The sequence below is a fragment of the Schistocerca piceifrons genome, chromosome 1 (assembly GCF_021461385.2).
Source record: "Schistocerca piceifrons isolate TAMUIC-IGC-003096 chromosome 1, iqSchPice1.1, whole genome shotgun sequence".
Classification (NCBI taxonomy): Eukaryota; Metazoa; Arthropoda; class Insecta; order Orthoptera; family Acrididae; genus Schistocerca; species Schistocerca piceifrons.
Window position 1 is genome coordinate 298,163,736 of NC_060138.1, and position 23,265 is coordinate 298,187,000.

The 23,265-nt window shown below is 39.2% G+C and overlaps 1 protein-coding gene across 1 annotated transcript in view; it reads left to right on the top strand.

Annotated features, from left to right (window-relative positions):
• The first annotated feature begins 2,306 nt into the window (after positions 1 to 2,306).
• The window catches only part of LOC124783695 (dolichyl-diphosphooligosaccharide--protein glycosyltransferase subunit STT3B), an 85,459-nt gene continuing 64,500 nt past the window's right edge, over positions 2,307 to 23,265 (top strand). Inside the window, exons 1-3 of the mRNA XM_047254041.1 lie at positions 2,307 to 2,746; positions 14,227 to 14,445; positions 15,749 to 15,926. Coding sequence (XP_047109997.1) covers positions 2,577 to 2,746; positions 14,227 to 14,445; positions 15,749 to 15,926 — 567 coding nt within the window. The 5' untranslated portion in view covers positions 2,307 to 2,576. The remainder of the gene's footprint in view (positions 2,747 to 14,226; positions 14,446 to 15,748; positions 15,927 to 23,265) is intronic.

Here is a 23,265-nt window from a genome sequence, read left to right on the forward strand (position 1 = left end):
ATACATTAAATTCAGTTGATGGTATCTGAAAAAAATAGTTACATGTGAACACACTACTTTAATTTTTAGCTTCAAGATATTTTTTACATGTGTACCGAAAAATTTTACTTTTGGCAACAGACATATTTTCAGTCATCCTCATATAGTGAATCAAACTGTTGCTAGAAAGCATCCTGTATTTACATCGCTTTGCCAGTTAATTTGAGCCAGTTCCCTTCAATCTGTTAATCAATTGTACTTCTTGGGATCTGTTGTTGTTGTTGTGGTCTTCAGTCCTGAGACTGGTTTGATGCAGCTCTCCATGCTACTCTATCCTGTGCAAGCTTCTTCATCTCCCAGTACCTACTACAACCTACATCCTTCTGAATCTGCTTAGTGTATTCATCTCTTGGTCTCCCCCTACGATTTTTACCCTCCACGCTGCCCTCCAATACTAAATTGGTGATCTCTTGATGCCTCAGAACATGTCCTACCAACCGATCCCTTCTTCTGGTCAAGTTGTGCCACATACTCCTCTTCTCCCCAATCCTATTCAGTACCTCCTCATTAGTTATGTGATCTACCCATCTAATCTTCAGCATTCTTCTGTAGCACCACATTTCGAATGCTTCTATTCTCTTCTTGTCCAAACTATTTACCGTCCATGTTTCACTTCCATACATGACTACACTCCAACAAATACTTTCAGAAATGACTTCCTGACACTTAAATCTATACTCGATGTTAACAAATTTCTCTTCTTCAGAAACGCTTTCCTTGCCATTGCCAGTCTACATTTTATATCCTCTCTACTTCGACCATCATCAGTTATTTTGCTTCCCAAATAGCAAAACTCCTTCACTACTTTAAGTGCCTCATTTCCTAATCTAATATCCTCAACATCACCCGACTTAATTCGACTACACTCCATTATCCTCGTTTTGCTTTTGTTGATGTTCATCTTATATCCTCCCTTCAAGACACCATCCATTCCGTTCAACTGCTCTTCCAAGTCCTTTGCTGTCTCTGACAGAATTACAATGTCATCGGCGAACCTCAATGTTTTTATTTCTTCTCCATAGGATCTAATTATGGATATTTCTGTTCCATGTTGCAGTACAGTAAGTCTTTACATAACTATCTGTTTCAAGTATTTATCGTACTGTTAATATGTTTAGTTCCTTAAATTTATTCCTGTGAGATTCTTAAAAATATAGTTTTGCTATACATGTCACAGATTTCTTTAGTAGCTTTAGTAATCTTTATAGACGCACATTTGTAGTATTTTCACAGATGGGGATAGCATTTAATTGGTATGAATGAACAAGTCCATAGTACCTTGTTAGTTGTTTTGTGTGTTTATTGTCCTCCACATTTTTGTCGTCAGGAATATGTTTGAACTGGTGATAGTTGTATACGATTCTTGCTTGTCAAATACCTAACCACCATCATCGCCAGGACTTTATAATGAACTATTCTTTTAACTACAAGTTTCCTAGCTTGCAATAGTATCTTTCAGGGTTTGTGTTTTGTTTGAATATATTTGCTTTTTTGTTCTTCTGTTAACATTTATAAATATGTTATTTTTGCTGAAGCAGTTGTTTCCATTTCCTATATATAGAGAAGGTTTCTTCTGTAAGTCATCTATTGAAGCACTACTAGTATCAACTGAAGTGTTATCTGCGCGCATGCACTCATTATTTTGGACCATGTCGCTTACGCATAAAATGAAAAGTAGTTGGCCATGCACTGACGCTCGAAACATGTTGTATTTAACAAATTCAAAATTCTAATAGACATTTGCAGTAGTATTTTTCACTTGATGTTTAATTTTTACAAAGATTTCTCTGCCTTCCATGAATGATTTATGGTTTCGGCTGCTTTCCCCCTTATGCTATTAATGAACTGGTGCTTCCTGTCGGAAGATTCAAGTGGCATCCTGGAGACATATTCGCTGGTGGCTCACAAGTCCGATGCGAGAGCCGACTTGACGCCCACAAGCGCCTTATGTCATAGCATTGAAGCTTTTATAATACCAGCAGCATTAATCAGCGACACACTTTTAAATCGTCGAATACCCAAAATCGATTATAAAATACCTTAAAAATGAATGTGAAAGCCACAAAAAGGACATAATCTCGGAATTACTTAACCAAACTTCAAACAATATTGGTATAACAGCATTTGAAATAGTTCAAACAAGCATCTTAATTTCTGGAGTTTCAGTTTAGAAACGTCAGTGTGGCTACCATGGTACACGTCACGATGTGTACCATAGATTAGGTTTGTAAGCGACATTGTTGTCTTTGCGAGTAGCTTTCTGCTCACGAGTTTTGATATGTTTCGCGAAGTCTTTGAAATGGATGGCGGTGAATGAGAGTGGCGTGTTTAGCCGGATTAACGTTTGATATTAAATTGATTAATGAATTGGTTGTGAGTGTGTGGCTGTATACTAATAATGAACTAGGTCAACATTGTTTAATTTAAAATTCGCAAAAACGCTGAGTTGCAGCGAAAAGTGGTTCGTAGAACTTTTGTGAAGCAGCAGTTGACATAAGCGTCCTACGTGTCTCTATAGTTAGTTGATAAGTGTGAAGATGGTTGTACCTGCAGCAAGTAGGAGTGGACAGGCTCCAATATCGACTTCGTCGGGATGGAAGAGCCTCATAACATTTACGGTTCTATTTTTAGCGTGGATTTCTGGTTTTGCGTCCAGATTGTTTGCTGTGATAAGATTTGAGAGTATCATCCATGAATTTGATCCATGGTGAGTATGGCAAAACTTCTGCAGCTGATCGGAGAAGATGCTGTTATTTGTTATCTGCGTCAGAATGTTAAAACTCCGTCCATTTCGTGTTACCAATCTTGCGTATGCCTTCTTAGGAAAGCCTGGTGTGGTCGATTGAAGTTGGCGATACCTGACGTCGGCTTTAAGCCGTGACGTATGATGAATAGCGCGTGACGTCATACCAGTGAAAACATTAATATTTATTTATTTTTGTGCTTCCTACAGTACTCCGGTATGGTGAACCGAAACTTGGCCATCTTAGAGTCCAGATTGTCATCGTCATCATCATCATCATCATTATTATTATTATTATTATTATTATTATTATTATTATTATTAGGCACTGCCTTCGACTTGAGTGCCCACCCTCCCCGATTACCTGACAGTACCTGAATGATCATGTTACGTACTACCATGTGAAAATCCTATATTATCATCGACCAGAAATGTTTATTTTCATTAACTTAGCGTTGTTCAATAATAAAGTTATAGCACCGTTTTCTCATCTAGTTTTGCAGATAAATAATTTTTGATGATTTTTAATAAATTACGCCCCTTACTTGACTCATAACCCCATTTGCTCACGTTTGGGACTTCCAGCTAAGTAAAAACTTTCTTTAGGCGCCCCATACAATACAGAATGATTGAATTTCGTGCAAGTATATACAAATACAAACTGCGTATCCAATGACACTGATTTTCATATAAATGTATGCCATTCACCCATGAAGTCATCTGATGAAATATCTAATTTATAATTGTAAAAAAAAAGGCTACACAATGTTTGAATTATTAAGACCCTTCCATAAAGCAGTGCACCCTACTGTCAGTTTGTCATGAGATGCCTTATGAGTGTCTCAAGTTACATGGTTTCCAGATACTTTCATCATTTAATAATGCATTCACAAAGCTTGTATTTATAATTTGTAGCAAAATCTTGTAACCCAGGATGGTGTTTTTGCACTACAGTGATTAATGCCAAGAGGAACTGACATTTCTGAATCTGTGAAATGAACCCATACAGACCAGTAACAGTTGTAAGAGACATGCAAACTTTCACTGGGTCCATGAGTTTTCAGTTTCTGCCTCACTCACACTGGGTATCATCAGATCATTTTTATTCATAACCCAGTCACCAATGCAAATTTGCCTTCATTCTGTGTAGTCATGTTATGCCAAGAATGCCTTGCTCCATTGTGTGGAGGTACATTAGAGCACACAAATATTACGTCTTGATCAGTCCCAGTAGACAAAAACGTAGCATACTAGTATATGATCTATGCTTATTCCAGTTTTAAAAAATTGAAGTGTTTAATATAAATACTACTAGAAAAAGCAGCTAGGGATCATTGACAACACCACATCATGCGTACTCCGAAGACTGATTTGATTCAGTAGACCCTACCTCTTCATTAGTTACCTGATCTAATCTTCAGTATTCTGACATAGCATCACATATCAGAAGCTTCTATTCTCGTCTTGTCTGTACTCTTCACCATCGTTGTTTCAATACCATATAAAGTTAAACTGAAGTGCTTTCAGAAAGCACTTCTAACAGTTAAATTTATATTAACGTATTTCCTCTTTTGAATTAGCTTTGTTTGCCATCATCAGTCTGCATTTTATATCCTCTCTACATCCGCCATTTTTTCTGCTGTCCAAATAGTAATACTCATTGACTGTTTCTAGTATTTCATTTCTTAATTGATTCCCTCAGCACCACCTTATTTAAAGTTGTACTCCCCAATATCCTTTCTTCAGTTTTAATGCTGATATAAACTGCTTTCAAGACATACCCATTCCATTCAACTAATCTTCCAAGCCCTTTGCTGTCTCTGACAGAATTTCAGTGTCAACTATAGTTCTTTTTAATTTCTTTTCTATCTCTATCTTCCTGAACTTAAGCTACTTTTGTAGATATTTCTCCTTAGTTTCCTTTACTGTTTGTTCTATGTGTCAATTGCATAATATGGAGATAGGGTACAATTATCACTCCCTTGTGACCTACTGATTCCTTTTAAAGTGCGTTGAATCTTAGAACTATGCAAGTTGTAGATAATCTTTTACTCTTGCTACATTTTGTTGATGATAACTTCAGAATGTGAATTATAAGTTTCTTTCAGTTGTCTAGACCTTCCTTGCAGCCATCCCTTCTCTGTATTCTGCTGGCTTCCCATCTGAGCTGTTAATGTTTGCACAGCTTTATCTATTTTTCCAGTTTTCTGTAATTTTCTTATACATCATCCATCTTTCTCATAGTCCTGCGTGCTTCTAAGATTTAACATTTATCCTCAGATGAATTGAAGTGTTCAGTGCAGCTTTGTTGACTCAGAACCAAACTGTCACCTTTCAACCTAACCTAGACTTCGGACTAGACTACAGATAAGTCTGTCATCACAACCTATATTTAAAAAAGCTAGGTGCAAAGAAAATAGTGTCAGTGTTCTGTTCTCTTTCCGATGTGCACATATAACGTCCAATGCCACATTATCATTAAGATATGGCACAAAGTCGACATCTGGTGTTGGTAGGTGCAGTTGACCCTTCTCCTCTAATCATTCTTGCTTTGCCATTTTGCATTTTTTGTTAATCTCATTATTTATATCTCTCTATTCACTTTCACTTGATTCATTGCCTGTATTTTATATTTTCGTGTTTCATCAATTATGCTGAGTATCTTACACATTACCCAAGGTTTTTCACTGGGTCATTTTCTTTTTATCTTATCATTACTCTGCTGCCTCCCCTATTTTCATCCCTCGAAGCTGTTTGTCTTCTATTGTACTTCATTCTTCATTCATCAGCAATTCCCTAATGCTATCTTTGGCATTTTCAGCAACCTCCCATTTTAAGTTTATATAAATGCTACTACTTAGGTTTCTACAATTCTGCAATTTCTTCAACTTTAACCTGCAGTTCGTAACTGTCATCTATCTTTTCCAGTGTAAAAAAGTAAATATTATGATGATGATATATTTGGGTAAAGAGGAATATTTGATATTAGTAGTTGGCTTTGATCAGTGGCATAGGAACTATGTGACTAACATCGTAAATAACAGGGTGGCTGTAACATGATACCAGTGGCGATTTTTTTCGATTGAGCTAGGCTACAGATCGGTCTGTCTTCATAATCAAGTATTTTTGCTTTCACATCCTGTGGCAGCACCAACCTTCCAGACGAACCTGGACCTTGTGCTATGTTGCAAGTCAGTCCGGCACAGCAGCTGGCTTTTTTGCATTCATATTGTTGGTTTTGCCAAGTGATAATGAGACTGTGAAAATACACACCAGAAGTTGATGTCACTGCAGCCATTAACATTACATCACTGGTGAAGGCCAGCAATTAGTATTGATTATACATCTTGACCCATATCATATTACAAAACAAAACAGTTCATTGAATAGAAATGTTCTCACCAAGAAAAATGGTTGGTAATCTACTACATGAATTTCTGGTTTAGTTGGTGTATTGCTCATTGGCCAGTCAGTGTTGATGTATCGAAACAGCTTAAATTTGCACCCTCCCCTTGCCCAATGGTACATTAAAGCTACCGATATGTGCCATTGACAGTGATCCTTGACAGAACGGTGATCTGGCATGTGATGTCTTAAATGTTCAGACAGAAAAGAGTATTGTGTATATGTATTGTGCTTCTATGTCATTTATTGGAATACAGTCTGTTGTAGAAGATGGATCTAGAGCATAGAACAAAGTCTAGTTCATGTTGGAAGGGGACAGTTTGCGCATTGACAAAATCAATGAATGTAATGCCATGTGAATAACATAATTTAAATTACTGGTTTATATCTGTCATTTTGACAGTCAAAGGTTGACACTGGTAAGTTCAAAATCAGCCTCCATAAAAAAAAGACATACATTAAGAGAATACTGTGGAAGAAATATGTTGCGTGAATGCTATTTGAAAGATGCTAAGAGTATTTAGTGCATGGTTGTAAAATACTGCCATAATTTAATATTGTGTGAAGACATCAAGTATTTGTCATTACAAATTGTCCATAAATAATATGGAGAAACAGCAAAAGTATTTGACATTTTTGGTAAACAGCCCAGTGAATGTTGTACAAGTTTGTGGTTAAGCCTCTTAATTGTTAATGTTATCCATTGAGTAGGCATAGTTTTATGAAGAAAGTATAAACATAGTAGCCACACTGGTGCTTTAAGAGTAAACTTAATGTGTAATGTAGAACAGTCCATGATTCTGAGAGTTCATAACGACATAGTAATTTTAGTTGTATGAGAGCATCATTTGGAGCAGTTAAAACAACTCTTTAATTTCTGTACAGAATTTCATTTCTTTTTTTTTTTTTTTTTTTTTGTTACAAGTCTCAGTGTATCAAAACTTGTAAAAAATATGCTAGTGTGTGCATATGCAGTCCCATAAGTGAGCCCATGTCTTTCGAGTGTAATGGAAGTAAGACTCTTAAATAATGTTACTGTAGACAGACTGCTATTATTTATGGGACTTTTCCTGATCACGAGACTCCCTAGTCCTGAATCATTAGCCATTGGAAGACTTTTGATTATTATTTTTTGTGTTGGTCAATTCCATTATTACAGATCTAATGCTACTATGTGTAGCGAAGTAGTAGCCACTAGACAAGATAATGGCTGTCATCTTGTGCTACTTGGAATGTTTGTTTGAGATTTTGTGGTGAAACAATATCACAACTATTGCAGCAGTTACCTATGATTTCTCAGGGAAATTTTATTGGAGGATGAAGTGAACTGAGAGAAACAAGTAATCTGAAAACAGATGCTGCCTTTGTAAACTGAAATGACATTTATAAGCATAAGTACCGTTTTTGAAATTGAACAATGAATATAATTAATTTTTCACAACATAGTGCAATTGGATAAAAAAAAATCTTGTAACCAAGTAGTGGCAGGAGAGCACACACGTAAAAGGGGGTTATACTTATGCAAGCTTTTGGAGCCAGTGGATCCTTCTTCAGACAGAAGGGTTGAAGGGAAGGAAGAGGGGTGAAGGAAAAGGACTGGAGAGGTTTAGGAAAAGGGGGATATTTTGGAAAAGTCATCCAGAACCACAAGTAAGGGGACACTTTCCAGATGGGATGAGAAGGAAGGACTGATTGTTGAGGACTACACCAGATGAGATTTGAAAACCTTAAAGCTGAAAGGTGGAAGACAGAGTAATATGCAAGACAGATTTACTGCAAAAATGTCATGCGTGAGTTAATAAGAGTGAAGAACTAAGTACATTGTACGTAAGAGAGATGGGAGGAGGACAGCGAAAAATTGGACAGATCAGAAAATGATAAATGTAGAAAACTAAAATGGAGTGAAGAAAGGAGTAGTTACTGTGAAGAAATGTTGATACGGAAGAAATTAACTTAAATTAATGCCTGGTGGGTGGCAAGAACCAAGGACATGTTGTAGTAATAGTTCCCCCCTGCCGAGTTCTGAGAGACTAGTGTCCGGGGGGAGAATCCAGATGGTGCATGTGATGAAAAAGACACCGACATCTCAACTGTCGTGTTGTAGAGCATGCTCTGCAATAGGATATTGTGTGTTGTCGATAAACACTCTCTGCCTGTGCCAATTCATCCTGACTGATAACTTGGTGATACTTATGCTGATGTAAAAAGCCAAACAAGTGTTTACGTAACAGCTGGTGTATGACGTGTCATTTCATGGCTGGCTCTCCCTTTGATGGTGTATGTCTTGTCAGTTATGAGGCTAGTATAGGTGGTGGTAGGAGGGCGCACAGGCAAGTCTTGCAGTGGGAATGGTCACAGGGGTAGGAGCCACAGGGTAGAAAGATGGATGCAGAAGGAGCGTAGGGTCTGACAAAGATATTGCGGAGACTGGGAGGGCGACGGGAAGCTATTCTAGGTGTGGTGTGCAAAATCTCAGACAGAATGGAGCTCATTTCAGGCCGTGATTTTAGGAAGTCATGGCCTTGTCGAAGTAGCTGATTGGTACATTCAAGACGAGGATAATACTGAGTGGCTAGTGGTGTGCTCTTAAGTTCCGAAGTCGATTTTTGGAGGGATTAGCAGTACCACGATTAGATGTGATGGGCCGGGAAATCTGGCCTTCGTTGAGGACAAGATCAACATCGAGGAATTTGGTATGGAATTTGGAATAGGACTATCTGAATTTTGTTTAGGAGAAGGTATTTAAAAATTCCAGGAATTTTAAGAGGTCAGCCTCACTATGAGTCCATATGGCAAAGATGTCATCAGTGTTTCTGAACCAAACCAGGGGCTGGAGACTTATGGATCTCAGGAAAGCCCCTCCAAGCAATCCATTAAAAGGTTGGCATAAGAAGGAGCCATCCTGGTTACCATGGCAGTATCTGTGATCTGTTTGTTTGTGTGCCCCTCAATGGCGAAATAGTTGTTGGTAAGTATACTTACCTCACCCAAACCAAGTGCCCCTACCTTTTACCTCCTTTCTAAGAGACACACACACAATCAGCATGGCCGTCCTATAGTTGCTGGCTTCAAAGCACCCACCAAACATATACAAAGCTTAGTTGGTCAGCACCTGCGACACACAGTACAAAGACTTCCCTCCTATGTTAAATACACCAAGCATTTCCAAGATCATCCGAAATCCGTTCCCCTCCCACTCTCACCACACACCTTGCTTGCCACCATTGATGCTACCTCCCTCTGTACCAACATTCCCAACATATATGGTCTGTCTGCTGCTGAACATTTCCATAGTCAGCAACCACCTGATTCCAAACCTATGGCATCCTTCCTGCTCACCTTAATTAATTTTATACTTACACACAAAAAAGAACTTTGGAGCACATCACTAGTCTCTCAGTATTATCCTGGTCTTGAATGTATTAATCAGCTACTTCGACAAACCCTGTGACTCCTACCCCTGTGATCGTTCCCACTGCAAGACTTGCTCTATGCACCCTCCTACCACTACCTATACCTGCCCTGTAACTGACAAAACATACATAATCAAAGGGAGAGCCAGCTGTGAAATGACACAACATTTACCAGCTGTTACGTAAACACTGTTTGGCTGTTTACATCAGCATAAGTACCACCAAGGTCTCAGGATGAATTGGCATAGGCAGAGGATGTGTACTGACAACACACAATATCCTGTTGCAGAGCATACTCTACAACATGATAGTTGTGACCTCGGTGCCTGTTTCTTCTCATGCGCCATCTGCATTCTTCTTCCAGACACCAGTTTCTCAGAACTCCGTAGGTTGGAACTAGTACTACAACCTCACACCCACCTGGCCTTAATTTATGTTCTTCAGAGTACCTACTTCTTTCTTCACTCCATTTTAGTTTTCTACATCTTTCATTTTCTGACCTGTCTATTTTTCGCCATCCTCCTCCCATCTCTCTTACATACAGTGCACTTAACTTTTCACTCTTATTGACTCAAGCATGACGTTTTTGTGATTATCTTCCACCTTTAAGTTCCTGGACTTTCACATCTCATCCATAGCTGTTCCCAACAATCAATCTTTCCTTCTCATCATGTCCATGAAGTCTCCCCTGTCTTGCAGTTCTGGGTTACTTTTCTGAAATCTACTCCTTTTCCTAAACCTCTCCAGTCCTTTTCCTTCACCCTTATTCCTTCTCCTTCAATCCTTCTGCCTGAAGAAGGAGCCACTGGCTCCAAAAGTGTGCATAAGTATAACCTTGTTTTGTGTGTATATTCTCGTGCGGCCATTTGGTGAGTAGATTTTTTTATCTATCCAATTTATACAATTCTATCTATTTTTGAAATTGGTTATGTAAATAAGACAATTGCCCTAAGTGTAACTGTTATTTCTGTGTGCCATTTGTACTTTCATATTGATGCTCTGTGCAAAATATGTAGCACACACTTAGTACTAGCATTTTGTGAGGGAGATGGTGCTTGTTCTACCCTCACTACTTTCCACCTTGCTGGGCTGGATGTAGCTTGCTTCCTCAGTTCCTCTGCAAACTTCTGTGTGAGAAATGTGGCAGACTAAAACAAATAGTAATGGTCATCTGATTTGTCATTTGGAGATTTGAGGTGACACATTATTAATAGGACTTCAGTATGCTCTGAACACCAGGCTTATTGGTTTACAAGCATTAGTATAAGTTTTTTAAAATTTTTCGAGGCAGCTGAGGTTACATATCTGACACATCTCTTGATGTTTAGGGTCACTGGTTTCCGGATTTCTCATACATGCTCTGCTGAATGATGCATTAGTAATACTATATGCTACATGAAATGAATTTTCTGCTGCATACAGCTGTAAGTGTTTCATATAGCCTTGTGAAATGATGTTTCTAAGGCAACATCAGCATGATTGCGCACCACTGGTTTGTCAGTATCCATTATATTGCGAGATTTGCCCCAGAGAAGCAGTATATTAATACAATTCAAGCAGCGGACTGAATTAAGATAGCCTTTCACCGTACAGAGGAAGTGGTGCATAATAGAGTAGATACAAGAAGTTGAACATCATAGTCAGTCTGCAGTACTCTCCATCCTAAATCACTGCAACCCACATCATTCATTTAATTGTTTATAGTCACATAAACGTAATATGTCTAAAGAAAATGTGCTGCCAGAAAAATAAAAGTGAAGTACATGGAAGACATGGGTGGGTGTCAGTAAAACTTCATACACTTGCACACCATTGAGGTGTGTAAACAATTGGAATTGTAATTATCTGCTACAAGTAGAATGGCCACCAGAAAGCATTAGTATTGTTCATGTTTAATGTTGTTGCCAGGGCTGATAGGGTATATAAGAGATGTGAGGGGTATCAGCTGTTGAGGAATCACTCAAAATGACATGGATTTGCCATGTATTCATGTGAGACAGTGCTGTCGCACTGGGTAGATTATGAAAGAGGCCTTATTGTAGGTTTCCATTTGGCTGGCTGGTTGAATCTGGCAGTGTCCAGATTTGTGCGGAAGTCAAATATGACAGTGACTAGTGCTTTGAACATGAGGGCAGGCATGCTCGTCATCAAAGTTCTTGTTGGAAGGGCTGCTTGTAACCCCTTCATATCTGTACCTACCATCTGAGTACAAGCAATGGACTCCCAGCAACATTATGTGTCATCCTGCACCATTGGCCAGATATTAGCAGCAGCCAGGCTGGGGAATCACTGTTCCACGCATAGGCTGCCATTAACACCACAAAAATATGGGTGCTTTTGGAGTGCTGCCTTGGCAGGGAAGCATGGCCTGTTGTTGAATAGCATCCCATTGTGTTCAAGAATGAATCATGATTATGGACTACTTCAGATGCCCCCTGATGGTGCATGTGGCGCCAAACTGGGGGAAGAGGGTGGGGGGGAGGGGGGGGGGTCCAATTCTTCCAAAGTTTTAAAGAGGCATAGCAGTGTTGCTTTTGGCATCATGGTGATGTAACCATCAGATATGCCTTCAAATCACAGCCGATAGTGATTGAGGGAAGTCTCCTTCCAAGATAACATGCTGTGTACTCCCAACCAAAAAGTCCTCAATGCAGTCACAAATTTCACTTGATACACCGTAAAGCTTTCAGTATTGTCATATGAGAAAAGCATGAGTTGTGTTTCATGTGATGGATGTTTTCAGAACCCATGCTGGTTGGCATTGAGGAGGTCATTCTGTTCAAGATAGCTCATTATGTATGAGCTTAGAATATGTTTCAAGATTCTACAAGAAATCAATGTCAAGGATATTGAGTGGTACTTTTGTGGATCACTTCTATTGCTCTTCTTGTAGACAGATTTGACCTGTGCTTTTTTCCAAGAACTGCTCTCAGTTTTTTGTTTGAGGGATCTACAATAGATTATAGTTAGAAGAGGAGCTAACTAAGCCGCAGATTCAGTTTAGAATCTGATACGGATTCCATTGGACCCTGGAGCTTTTTTTAGTTTTAATGATTTTAACTGTTTCTCATCACCACTGACACAAATACTTATTTTATTCATGTTTGTAGTGGTGCAATGATTTAAATGGGCAGTTCTCCTTTGTTTTCATCTGTACAGGAACATTTGAAAATGGAATTAAGTATTTCAGATATTATTTTTCTACCATCAGTTTCAGTTCCTGTCTCATTCGCTAGGGACTGGACACTTAACTTTGGAGCCACTAACAGCCCTTACATATGACCAGAATTGCTTTGGGTTCTGTTAAATATCATTTGACAATATTCTACATGGTAGTCATGAAGACATCGCGTATTGCTCTCTTGACAGCCAAACATGTTTCATTTAGCATCTTTGTGTCTATAACCTTACACTTTTGTGGTACACTTATGCAGTAATCTCTGCTTCTGTAGAAATTTCTTTACAGTGACTGTATACCAAGTTCCTTCCCATTATGAACTGTTCAACTGGGTACATGACTATACAGTGCTTTTAAACTTGAGCCATGGTTCATCTACAAGCTCCTGCCCTATGCTGAAACTTTCAGATTCCTTGTTGAGATACCACTCTACTGATTTTTTTATCTGGTTTACTTAACATATATATCTATGTGCTTGTTTTACTTGTTCTTTGTACTGCAGAAATCAATGTTGCCATAACCGCACCATGATCACTGATACCAATCTCGGCATGGACATCCTCAAAGAGATCAGGTCTACTTGTTGCCATTAGATCCAACGTATTTCCATCATGAGAGGGGTTCCAAACTATCGTTCTAGTTAGTTTTCAGAGAAGGAATTTAGTAAGTATTTGCAGGATGTCTTATCACACCCACCACCAACAAAACTGTAATTTTCCCAATTAACTGTTGGCTGATTTAAGTCTCCACCAATGATTGGAAACCTTATTTACAATGAGCTGAGGTTTTCTCTAAAGATTTCAGTTACTTCAGGAGGTGAGTCTGGTGAGCAATAGAAGGATCCACTTATTATTTTATGCCCACCCCTGACAATGAGTCATGCCCAAACAATCTCACATGCCACTTCAATTTCTGTCTCAGTGGATTTGTATTTCTTGTGTATTGCGACAAATACATCACCACCTAAAGGGTGTTTTGGTGTTACAAGAGAACTAGATTGACATAAAAATAATGCATCTATTTTATTAACTATTGTGCACTGGTTTTAAATTTTTGAAGCCAGGAGTTTATAAGTTTTAAAGACTGAAACGAGAGCCTGTAATTATTTTGAACAGAAAGTATATCTTGTGACGCAGTGGGTAGGAGCTTACCACTTATTTTGAAGAATGTGATGAAAATGTTTGTAATATTGATCTTTCTATTGGTGTGCAACATAGTATTTTTGACTAGTATCCTTGAGAATCCCCATCTTTATTTACATGATCCTGATGTGTGGTTTACAGTATTACTCCAATAACACAAGGATTTTTTAAAACTTTCCAACAAACTCTCTTATGCTTATGTTTGTTTATATTTTCATTAAGTGTACATTGTTTATTGCTGAAGTTTATCATTTTTTCCCCTCGTGTTCATATGTTAATGTTTTGTACTCTTTTTTTATTTTGCAGGTTCAATTATAGAGCAACAGCTTACATGGTGAAAAATGGGTTTTACCAGTTCCTGAATTGGTTTGATGAGAGAGCATGGTATCCTCTTGGAAGAATTGTTGGAGGGACTGTTTATCCAGGACTGATGATTACCTCTGGCAGTATACATTATGTTCTACATTCTCTGAATATACCTGTTCACATTCGGGACATATGTGTTTTCTTGGCTCCTGTTTTTAGGTATGTTTGATACTGTAACAGCTTGACACTTTTATAATGCCAGTAACCATATATACATATTTTTAATTATTCTAGTTGTCTTGTTGCCATCATGAAAATTTAGATAGCACTTCATTTTATATTAACATGTCAGAAATAATCTTTTTGTGTACTCATCATTTTCAAATGCCCAATTGTGTGTCACTTGTTTTAGTTACAAAATATACTACAATACCAAACCTATTTTTAATACATCATGCGTTTTATGGACTATTTTTCACATGATGTACAGTTAAACCCCAGCAATGGTTAACCTTTACTTTGTGAAATTTTAATTCTGTTATAAAAAGCAGTTTTTTTATTGAATATTTCTTTGGTCTGGAGCTGTTTATATTGATATTGTTAAAGTGCGAGCCACATAAAGATTGTGTTGGCAACATACATTATGGTAACTGATGCCAAACATCAGTGTTGCTATTCTTTGATCATCTACCTGTAAGCATGGAACAAATCAGTTTTGAGACCAGGAGCCATCACAATGTGTGTATGTAACCCACGCCAAACCACAAAGTGAGGTGTGCAGCAGTGAGACAATCTCAGGAGCACTGGGATTCAGTTTTCTGACTGGCTATCCAGATTTAGGTTTTTACCATGATTTCCATAAATTACCTAGGCCTCTAAGGTATTTGTTGCTACCGTCCCTTTGAAAAGAACACCCATGATTTCTTACACTGTTCTTCAGCAATATGAGCCTGAAAAACTTGCATTGTAAAGATAGTTTTATATCTTACATCAGTGATTTCTTAACAGTGACTCAGCTTTTTCCACTGTGCTGCTCTGAATTAACTTTGGACTACTGTTCTAAGAACAGAAATTTTTCTTGATTAGACAATTCACTTTTTTAAAATAAAATAGCTAATATTATGTCAAGACATATTTAAAAACATGTCGTGTGTGTGTGTGTGTGTGTGTGTGTGTGTGTGTGTGTGTGTGTGTGTGTGTGTGTGTGAGCGCGCGAGTGTATACCTGTCCTTTTTTTCCCCCTAAGGTAAGTCTTTCCGCTCCTGGGATTGGAATGACTCCTTACCCTCTCCATTAAAACCCACATCCTTTCGTCTTTCCCTCCTCTTTCCTGATGAAGCAACCTTGGGTTTTGAAAGCTTGAAATTTGTGTGTGTGTTTGTGTGTTTTTTATTGTGTCTATCTATCAGCGCTTTCTCGTTTGGTAAGTCACATCATCTTTGTTTTATATATATATCCATATTTAAAAACAGATTTTTATTTTTATATGTATTTATATATGTTCATGAAACCATTATTGCAGTGGCCTGACAGCAATTGCTACATATCTGTTAACAAAAGAATTGTGGTCACCAGGAGCTGGCCTCTTTGCAGCATGCTTCATCGCAATTGTTCCTGGCTATATTAGCCGATCAGTAGCTGGAAGTTACGACAATGAAGGGATAGCTATATTTGCTTTACAACTAACATACTATTTATGGGTAAGATTTCAGTTCATATTGTCTAGAATTATTGTTAAATTGTGTATTGCCATATGTATTGCAGTTGAATGTTATTGTTACAAAACAAATTTAGGTTTCATTGCACAATAGAAATACGTTTATTTCTCCAATATAGCGTTGAATTGTAATTTATTTCAGGAGGCAACATTATTAGTTGTGCTAATAGCGACACACACACACACACACACACACACACACACACAAAGTATTAGACACTGTCCTATATTTTGAAACTGTTAATGCCTTGATACAACAATCCACGTGTGTGCTGCTAGTTCATAGAGCCCACTGGGCACAATACTGTAGTTAGGCCAACAGCCACGTTGCCATTGTCAGGTGCACTGATGAATTGAGTTCCTGCAGGGTGTGGCTTACTTATATCCCCTTCCCTATGCCTGTTGTTCCTTACACGGTCCATACCTGAAGGCTGCGTGTCGGGAGCCATGGAGACGATGGTGTCGGCATCCGCGGTACCATAGATTTAGTCATTCTGTCTGCCATGGCTGCTAGAACACACGCAGGAGGGGATATAAGTCAACTGCGTGCCCCCCCGGAGCTCAGTTTGTCAGTGCACCTTATGGTGGTGACATGTCTGATTGCCAAAATATTGTACCCATTGAACATTATGAACTGTCACTGTACATGTGGAATGTTCAATTATCAAATGCACCAGGAGAAACAGAAGGATGTTAATGCCTTTTTTTCCTATTCCATTTCATAATTTTATAGCTTTCACAAGTGATTTGTGTCATTCTTATAGGCCGTGATGCTTCCTGCATGCTATCTCCTGATTTTTGAAATAAATATGACTTAATCTCTCTAGATTGTACTGTTTCAATACTTTATTTTACATTTTACTCAAGTGTACATAAGTGTTTCAGTTTTTGCTATAATGTTTCCCATAATTCCTTGTGCACGCCCCCCCCCCCCCTACACACACACACACCATATCAACAGTTATGTAAGTGATTATAGAGTGACAATTATCTGTAACAGGAAGAATGGTCACAAGAGTGCTACCAGGTATAGTGGGTATATAACAGCATAACAATGCCAAATGTTGAGTGGTCACAGTGAAGAACACGAAGATGCTGCATTCTCATATGAGCTTGTGTTATGAACACCTTGATAGAAGTAGAAAGGGGCCTCATTGTGCTTCTCCATTTAGCCGGCTTGGTGAATCGGGCGCTACCCAGATTTTTGGGGAATTCAGATGTGGCAGTGGACCTAAGTAGGACTGTGTGGGAATGTGAGGGCAGGCAAACTCGTCTTCAAGGTTCTGGTTGACCACATCTGTCCAGCACAAGAGAAGACTGTCATCTTGTTCACCAAGTACACTGTAACCCCCCCACACATCTTCGCTTGCCATCCTAGAACAAATAATGAACTCCGTGCAATGTGCTGTGTCATCCTGCACCATTGGTCGGAGATTAGCAGCCAAACTAGGGAATTACAGTCCCAAGCATAGGTTGCCATTAATCCACAACACAGACAGTCTGATGAAAGACATTGAATTGTGTTCAGGAATGAATCACGATTATGGACTACTCTGGATGACCATCATCAGCGTGTATGACAGCGACCTGGGGAGAGGTCCCATTATTTCAGTGTTTCAGGGAAGCAAAGCAGTGTTACTTGTGGTGTCATGGTGTGGGGAGCCATTATGTATGACGTCGGGTCGCAGCTGTTAGTATTTGTGGGAACTCTTATCAGCCCAACGGTACATCACGTACATCCTGCATCCTCATTTATTACGTCTTATGGAACAGTATATGGTGCCATTTTTCAACTGGACAGTGCTTGTCCACACATGGCGTGTGTCTCTTATGAACTGTCTGTATGATGATGAGGTACTCCTGTGGCCAGCAAGATCCCCATATCTGTCCCCAACAGAACATGTATGAGTCCTGCATGGATGTCAACTCTGTCCCAGGATCTCGAGGACCAGTTACAACAGTTGTGGGTTGACTTGTCTCTGGAGAGGATACAACAGTTTTATAAAAAGCTTCTAACTGAATCCCTGCTAGAGGGCATGTTATATTCTACTGATAAGTTCTTTGTAAATTTGACTCTTTTGTAATCACTGAATAACATACACAACCTCTGAAGCCATGAAGTTTGTTTTCATTTCCTCTTCCCCTACTGGGTGCTTCACGTTTTTAGTCAGTCAGTGTAGGAGAGCAATTAGTCAGCAAATATTCTTATTTTACATGCCTCTTACAAAAATTGTTGCAATTCTTCGTAACAAACAAGACAGATTTCTCCCTTTTACCATTCCTCAGATGGCATCTAATCATCAAATCATTAATAATGTTGCTTACTTCACTGGTCTTTGTTGGTTTCACTTGAAAGTTACAAATTCTTGGAATTAAATTTTTTTAAGTTACCATTTCTTTTTGCAACAGGTACTGTGGCTTGATAAGGATTGTTACCCTGTCCCCTCCCGTCTTCTTTGCATTGGAATAGATTTAATACCAAACTAGTCATTCTTTATAATTCTCGTAATCTGGAGTTACTCATTTGCTACCAAATTTTCTGAGCAGTAAAAGCAGAAATGTCTGCATCTGTGTACATACTCAACAAGTCATCGTATGGTGCATGGTGAGGGTACCTTGTACTACTGCTAGTTTCTGCCTCTGTAGCTGAGTGGTAAGCATGGCCGACTACCACACAGTTTGCCTGGGTTTGATTCCTGGTTGGGTCAGAGATTTTATCTGCTCAGGGACTGGGTGTTGTGTTGTCATCATCATTGCTGTGCAAAAATGAGCTCATATAAAAAGACTTGCAGCAGGTGCCCAAACAAGCCAGACAGGCTCTCCTGGCCATTAATGCCGTATGATTATTACACTTCATTTTCCACTGCTAGTCATTGCCTTTCCTGTTCTGCTCACAAGTGGAACAAGGGAAAAAATTGTGTATATGCTTCCATAAGAGCCTAGATTTCTCTTACTTTGTCTTCGTGATTCTTACATGAGATGTACATCAGTGGCAGTAGCCTCGTTCTACAGCGTGTTGCAAATGCTGGTTCTCTAAGCTATGGAGAAAGTGTTTCACGAAAAGAACTTATACTTCTACCCAAGCATTCTCATTTCAGTTCACAAAAAAATTGCATAATGTTGATCATATAGCAGCATACCTCCAAATTTCTTCAGTGTCTTCCTTTAATCTGACCTTGTGGGGATCCTAAACACTTAACAAGTAGTCACGAGTGGGTTACACAAGTTTTTGACCCCTAGGGGGCTTGCCACTCTTTGGCAGATTTGTGCTTGGCACTACAGGACCCCAGCCTTTGCAACATCTTTCCCCTTCCACACATCATGTGTATCCTCTTGCTATTCTTTTTCCCCTTCCTTGAGGAACATGTCTGTAATGTGTTCTGCATTTTCAGTAGCCTATATCAGAACAGTCTGTACACTGTTTATCATTGCTTTTTTTTTTTTTTTCTTTCTTCGTTCCCCTTCTCCTATCCTACCTCCACTGTGATGTTTGAGGTTCATCTTTTTCTTCTTCCTCTCTGTGTGCCTCTGAAGGGTGGCCCATCATCTGATGCATAACAGGTGAATGGGTAACATGTAATTCCCACCCCGGGTCAACAGGTAGGGTTATTACGTACCCCCTGATACAGGCCAGGCCAGGCCCAGGTACGGGTGATTGCGTGAGCTCCTACCTTCCCAAATTGTCAATTGGTCCCCCTGTCAAGTGTTCTGGGGTGTGAACAATCACCTGAGGCAGGTGCGACCCCCTCTTAGCAGGACCCCCAGTTGGAAGGAGTGCGTCATCACAGAGACGTTGGTAATTGTGGGGTATTTTCTTGCAATGAGCCAATCATCTTCTTCATAGTCGATGTCTACTAAACATAATGAGGCTAACGATTCAAAGACCCTTATAGCTGCACCATGGTTCCTCGTGGTTTCACGTACTGAAGATGGTTATTCGTTTGCTATGGTAAATCCATTTATTACTCAGAAAGGTGTTGATACAATTGCTGGCACTTTGAAATCCTGCTCTCATTTATGCAATGGCACTTTGCTTTTGGAGACTGCTACCGATTCTCAAGCACAACAACTGCTTGCAGCTTCGCTCATCCATGCCTGTCCTGTTCGTCTCAAGGCCCATCAAATGCTGAATGCTTAGTATTATTTACACTAGGCTGCTCGATGGTTTGACCAAGGCAAAAATCCAAATGTACCTCACTGTTCAGGGTGTCATTGCAGTCCATAGAATGATGAAAAAGGTGGGTGCATCCTTAGTACCCACATGCGGTCTTTTGAGAGTGTGTTGCTTCCGTCAAAGATCAAAGCGGGCTGTGAAGTTGTCACAGTCCGATTGTACATTCCGAACCCGATGCGCGCTACCAGTGTCGTCATTACAACCACACACTTGCATTTACCCTCTACATCTCCTTCTGGTACTGGTGAGGGAAAGGGGCGGGGGGTGTTATTCCTTGATGTCATAACACATGTCCTCTTATCCTGTCCCTTCTTCTTGTTAGTGTTTTCCACATATTTCTGTTGTTGCCAATTTTGCGGAGAGCCTCACAAATGCTTTGATTCTCTTCTTTTCTGGTTTTCCCACTGTCCATGAGTCTATTCCACATAATGCTGTGCTGCAAATATTCATTCTAGGACATTTCTTCTTCAAATTAAGGCCAATGTTTGATATTAGTTTTTTTTTTCTACCAGGAATGCCCACTTTGCCTGTACTAGCCTGCTCTTTATGCCCACCGTTCTTTGTCCATAGTGTGTTATTCTGCTTCCAAGATAGCAGAAATAATTCACTTCATCCACTTCATAGTCTCCAATATTGATTTTAAGTGTGTACTACTCTCATTTCTGCTACTCATCATTGCCTTTGTCATTCTTCAGCTTACTCTCAACCCATATTTTGCACACATTATATTGTTCATTCGATTTAACAGAATTCTTCCTCACGTTCAACGAGTATAGCAATGTCATCAGTGAATCTTATTCATTGGTATCATTCTTTTCCTTATAACAGCTTTAATGAAACACTGGGACATACTTGAAGTTAACATCTCTTCTTTCTGTCATATTATCATTATTTATCAAACATTTTATTACCAAACAAACACTTCTTTGCCACCAATCCCTCCAAATAAGGCCAAATGAATCCCAACATTGAACCCTGCCTCCCAGTCCACACCAGCATCCAACTGTAATCCCCCACCAACTAACCAACCTCTGGTCACCTTCCAGGAATTCTTCACCTCCAACTTGGCCTCCTCATCCTTCCCCAGGTCCTTTCTTAAGAACACCATTCTTTCAGCAGAAGAAAGGACAGCCATACACAACTTCAAAACAAATCCTTATCTAATCATCTTGACTGCAGATGAAGGTTCCACCCACATCATTATGAATCACAGAGACTACCTGGCAGAAGACCTCTGCCAGTTATCTGACTCCTCCGCCTATAAACTCTGGCAGCGTGATCACATCCCATAAGTCCAACGTAACATCCAATCCATGCTTAAAGCCTTAGGTACCGCCCACAGGGGGTATACGACACGGGAGATCTGGGAAAAACCCGGGAATTTTTTCATTTGGGAGTAAACTGAAAAAAAACAGGAATTTTTTGTTTTTGTAGTTTCAGTTAAATTTTTATAATTTTGACTGGTAAGAACCAATACTCTTAGCCAAGGATATTATTGTATCCTGCTACTGCAGAAGAATACTGCAGCAGTAAAACATGAATGAGAGAGAGAGAGAGAGAGAGAGAATAAGAAAATAAAACGTACATTACAAAGGAAATGCGCCATATACAACAATACAACAACAAACCCCAGTGCTCATACAAGCATCTGCCAACAGCAAAATGTGTCAAAGGCTTTAGGAAGACTGTACAGTGCTCCAGAACAACAAATTGTCTCCATTGGGTGTGATGTCACAACTGTTTACATTAGATCTGTTTGAGCAGTTGTGAGTGAGCTCAAGCGCATGAGTGGTTGAGTTGTGTATGTGTAGTACCTTCTCCCGCTTTTGGCTACAGAAGTGTGGCTGTATAAGCAGTAGCAGCAAGCAGCCAAATGCTACCCGGAAAAATTTTGCTGGCGCGCCCAAGCTGCCAGATTCATGCTTGCGCAACAGTCCCGGATCTAGGGGTGAGGGGAGGGGAATCATAAGTTGATTTTTGAATGCGTGCATAGTGTACGTGATGTCTCTGCCAGGGAATCCGTGTCACATCTAGAAATAAACTTTCCTGCAGATAAAAGGGGATGGGGCTATACAAGCTGAGCGGAATAAAGCCGAACAGGTGTATGCCAATCACTGTTTGTTTATGTGGCTGACTGGGTTTGCGAATGATCAGTGTTGTTATAATTACTAGTGAAATCCATAGATTCAGACTACCAGAGTGAAAGTAAACGACTAACAGGAATAACAGGTAAGAAAAATTACATATTATCTTCTTGGTGTATCCAAGAAAATGAACTTTTGACAGAATATTTTTGGCCAGACTGCTACACTAGTAAAAAGGGCCTGTTGTAGTCCCCGGCTAGCAGCTGCCTAAGTTCTATTCTGAGAGTAGTGCAGAAAATGCGTTGTATGAACATGCAATAATGCCTAAACGGAGAACAAACATGGGGTAACTAATCGGTGATTGTGGCAGGACTAGGGAAGTTAAACGGAGAATAAGTTTTGACACAGGAAGGAATAATTACAGAATTAGTGATGACAAGATTCTTTGTTAGAACGAGGAAGGACAAGAAACTGGGACATCACACAAATTATGGAAGAATATGATGATTCCAAATTAATATAAAAATTTCGTACTACTACTATTCGAACTCGAGCGTGAGAAGCTGGAACGTATGAATGAAATTTGAAATGATTTCCTAACGTAAAGCTTTTTGCTTGTAGTAGGTACTTCGTGAATTATATTGTGTCATGTTATAAAAATGAACATTTGTGCCAAAACAGTCTCGCTTATTTGATGTGTGTTACAATTACTGCAATGTTAGACAGGCCTATTTCATTTCATCTAGCCGACAGTGACAAAATAAATGTAATCAGATCGAGAAACCACACCAGTGTTGGGTACTATTTGTATTAACAATTTTTTCAGTAATAGACAACGACATTTCGATTTTTCATGTAGCAAAACATTTGACGAAGTAATACATTCTTTTGCAGAAAGAAAAGCACGCCATGTAAAGAGGTAGCGAGATTAGAGAGAAAAAAGTGCTAGAACATAAGGATTGAAGAAATGTTGTACTGTCTTGCTTGTCTCTTGCCTTTACCGGTTTTATGTATCCTATATTTAATTTTATGTCAAACAGAACAGCAAGTTATTAGCTAACAGG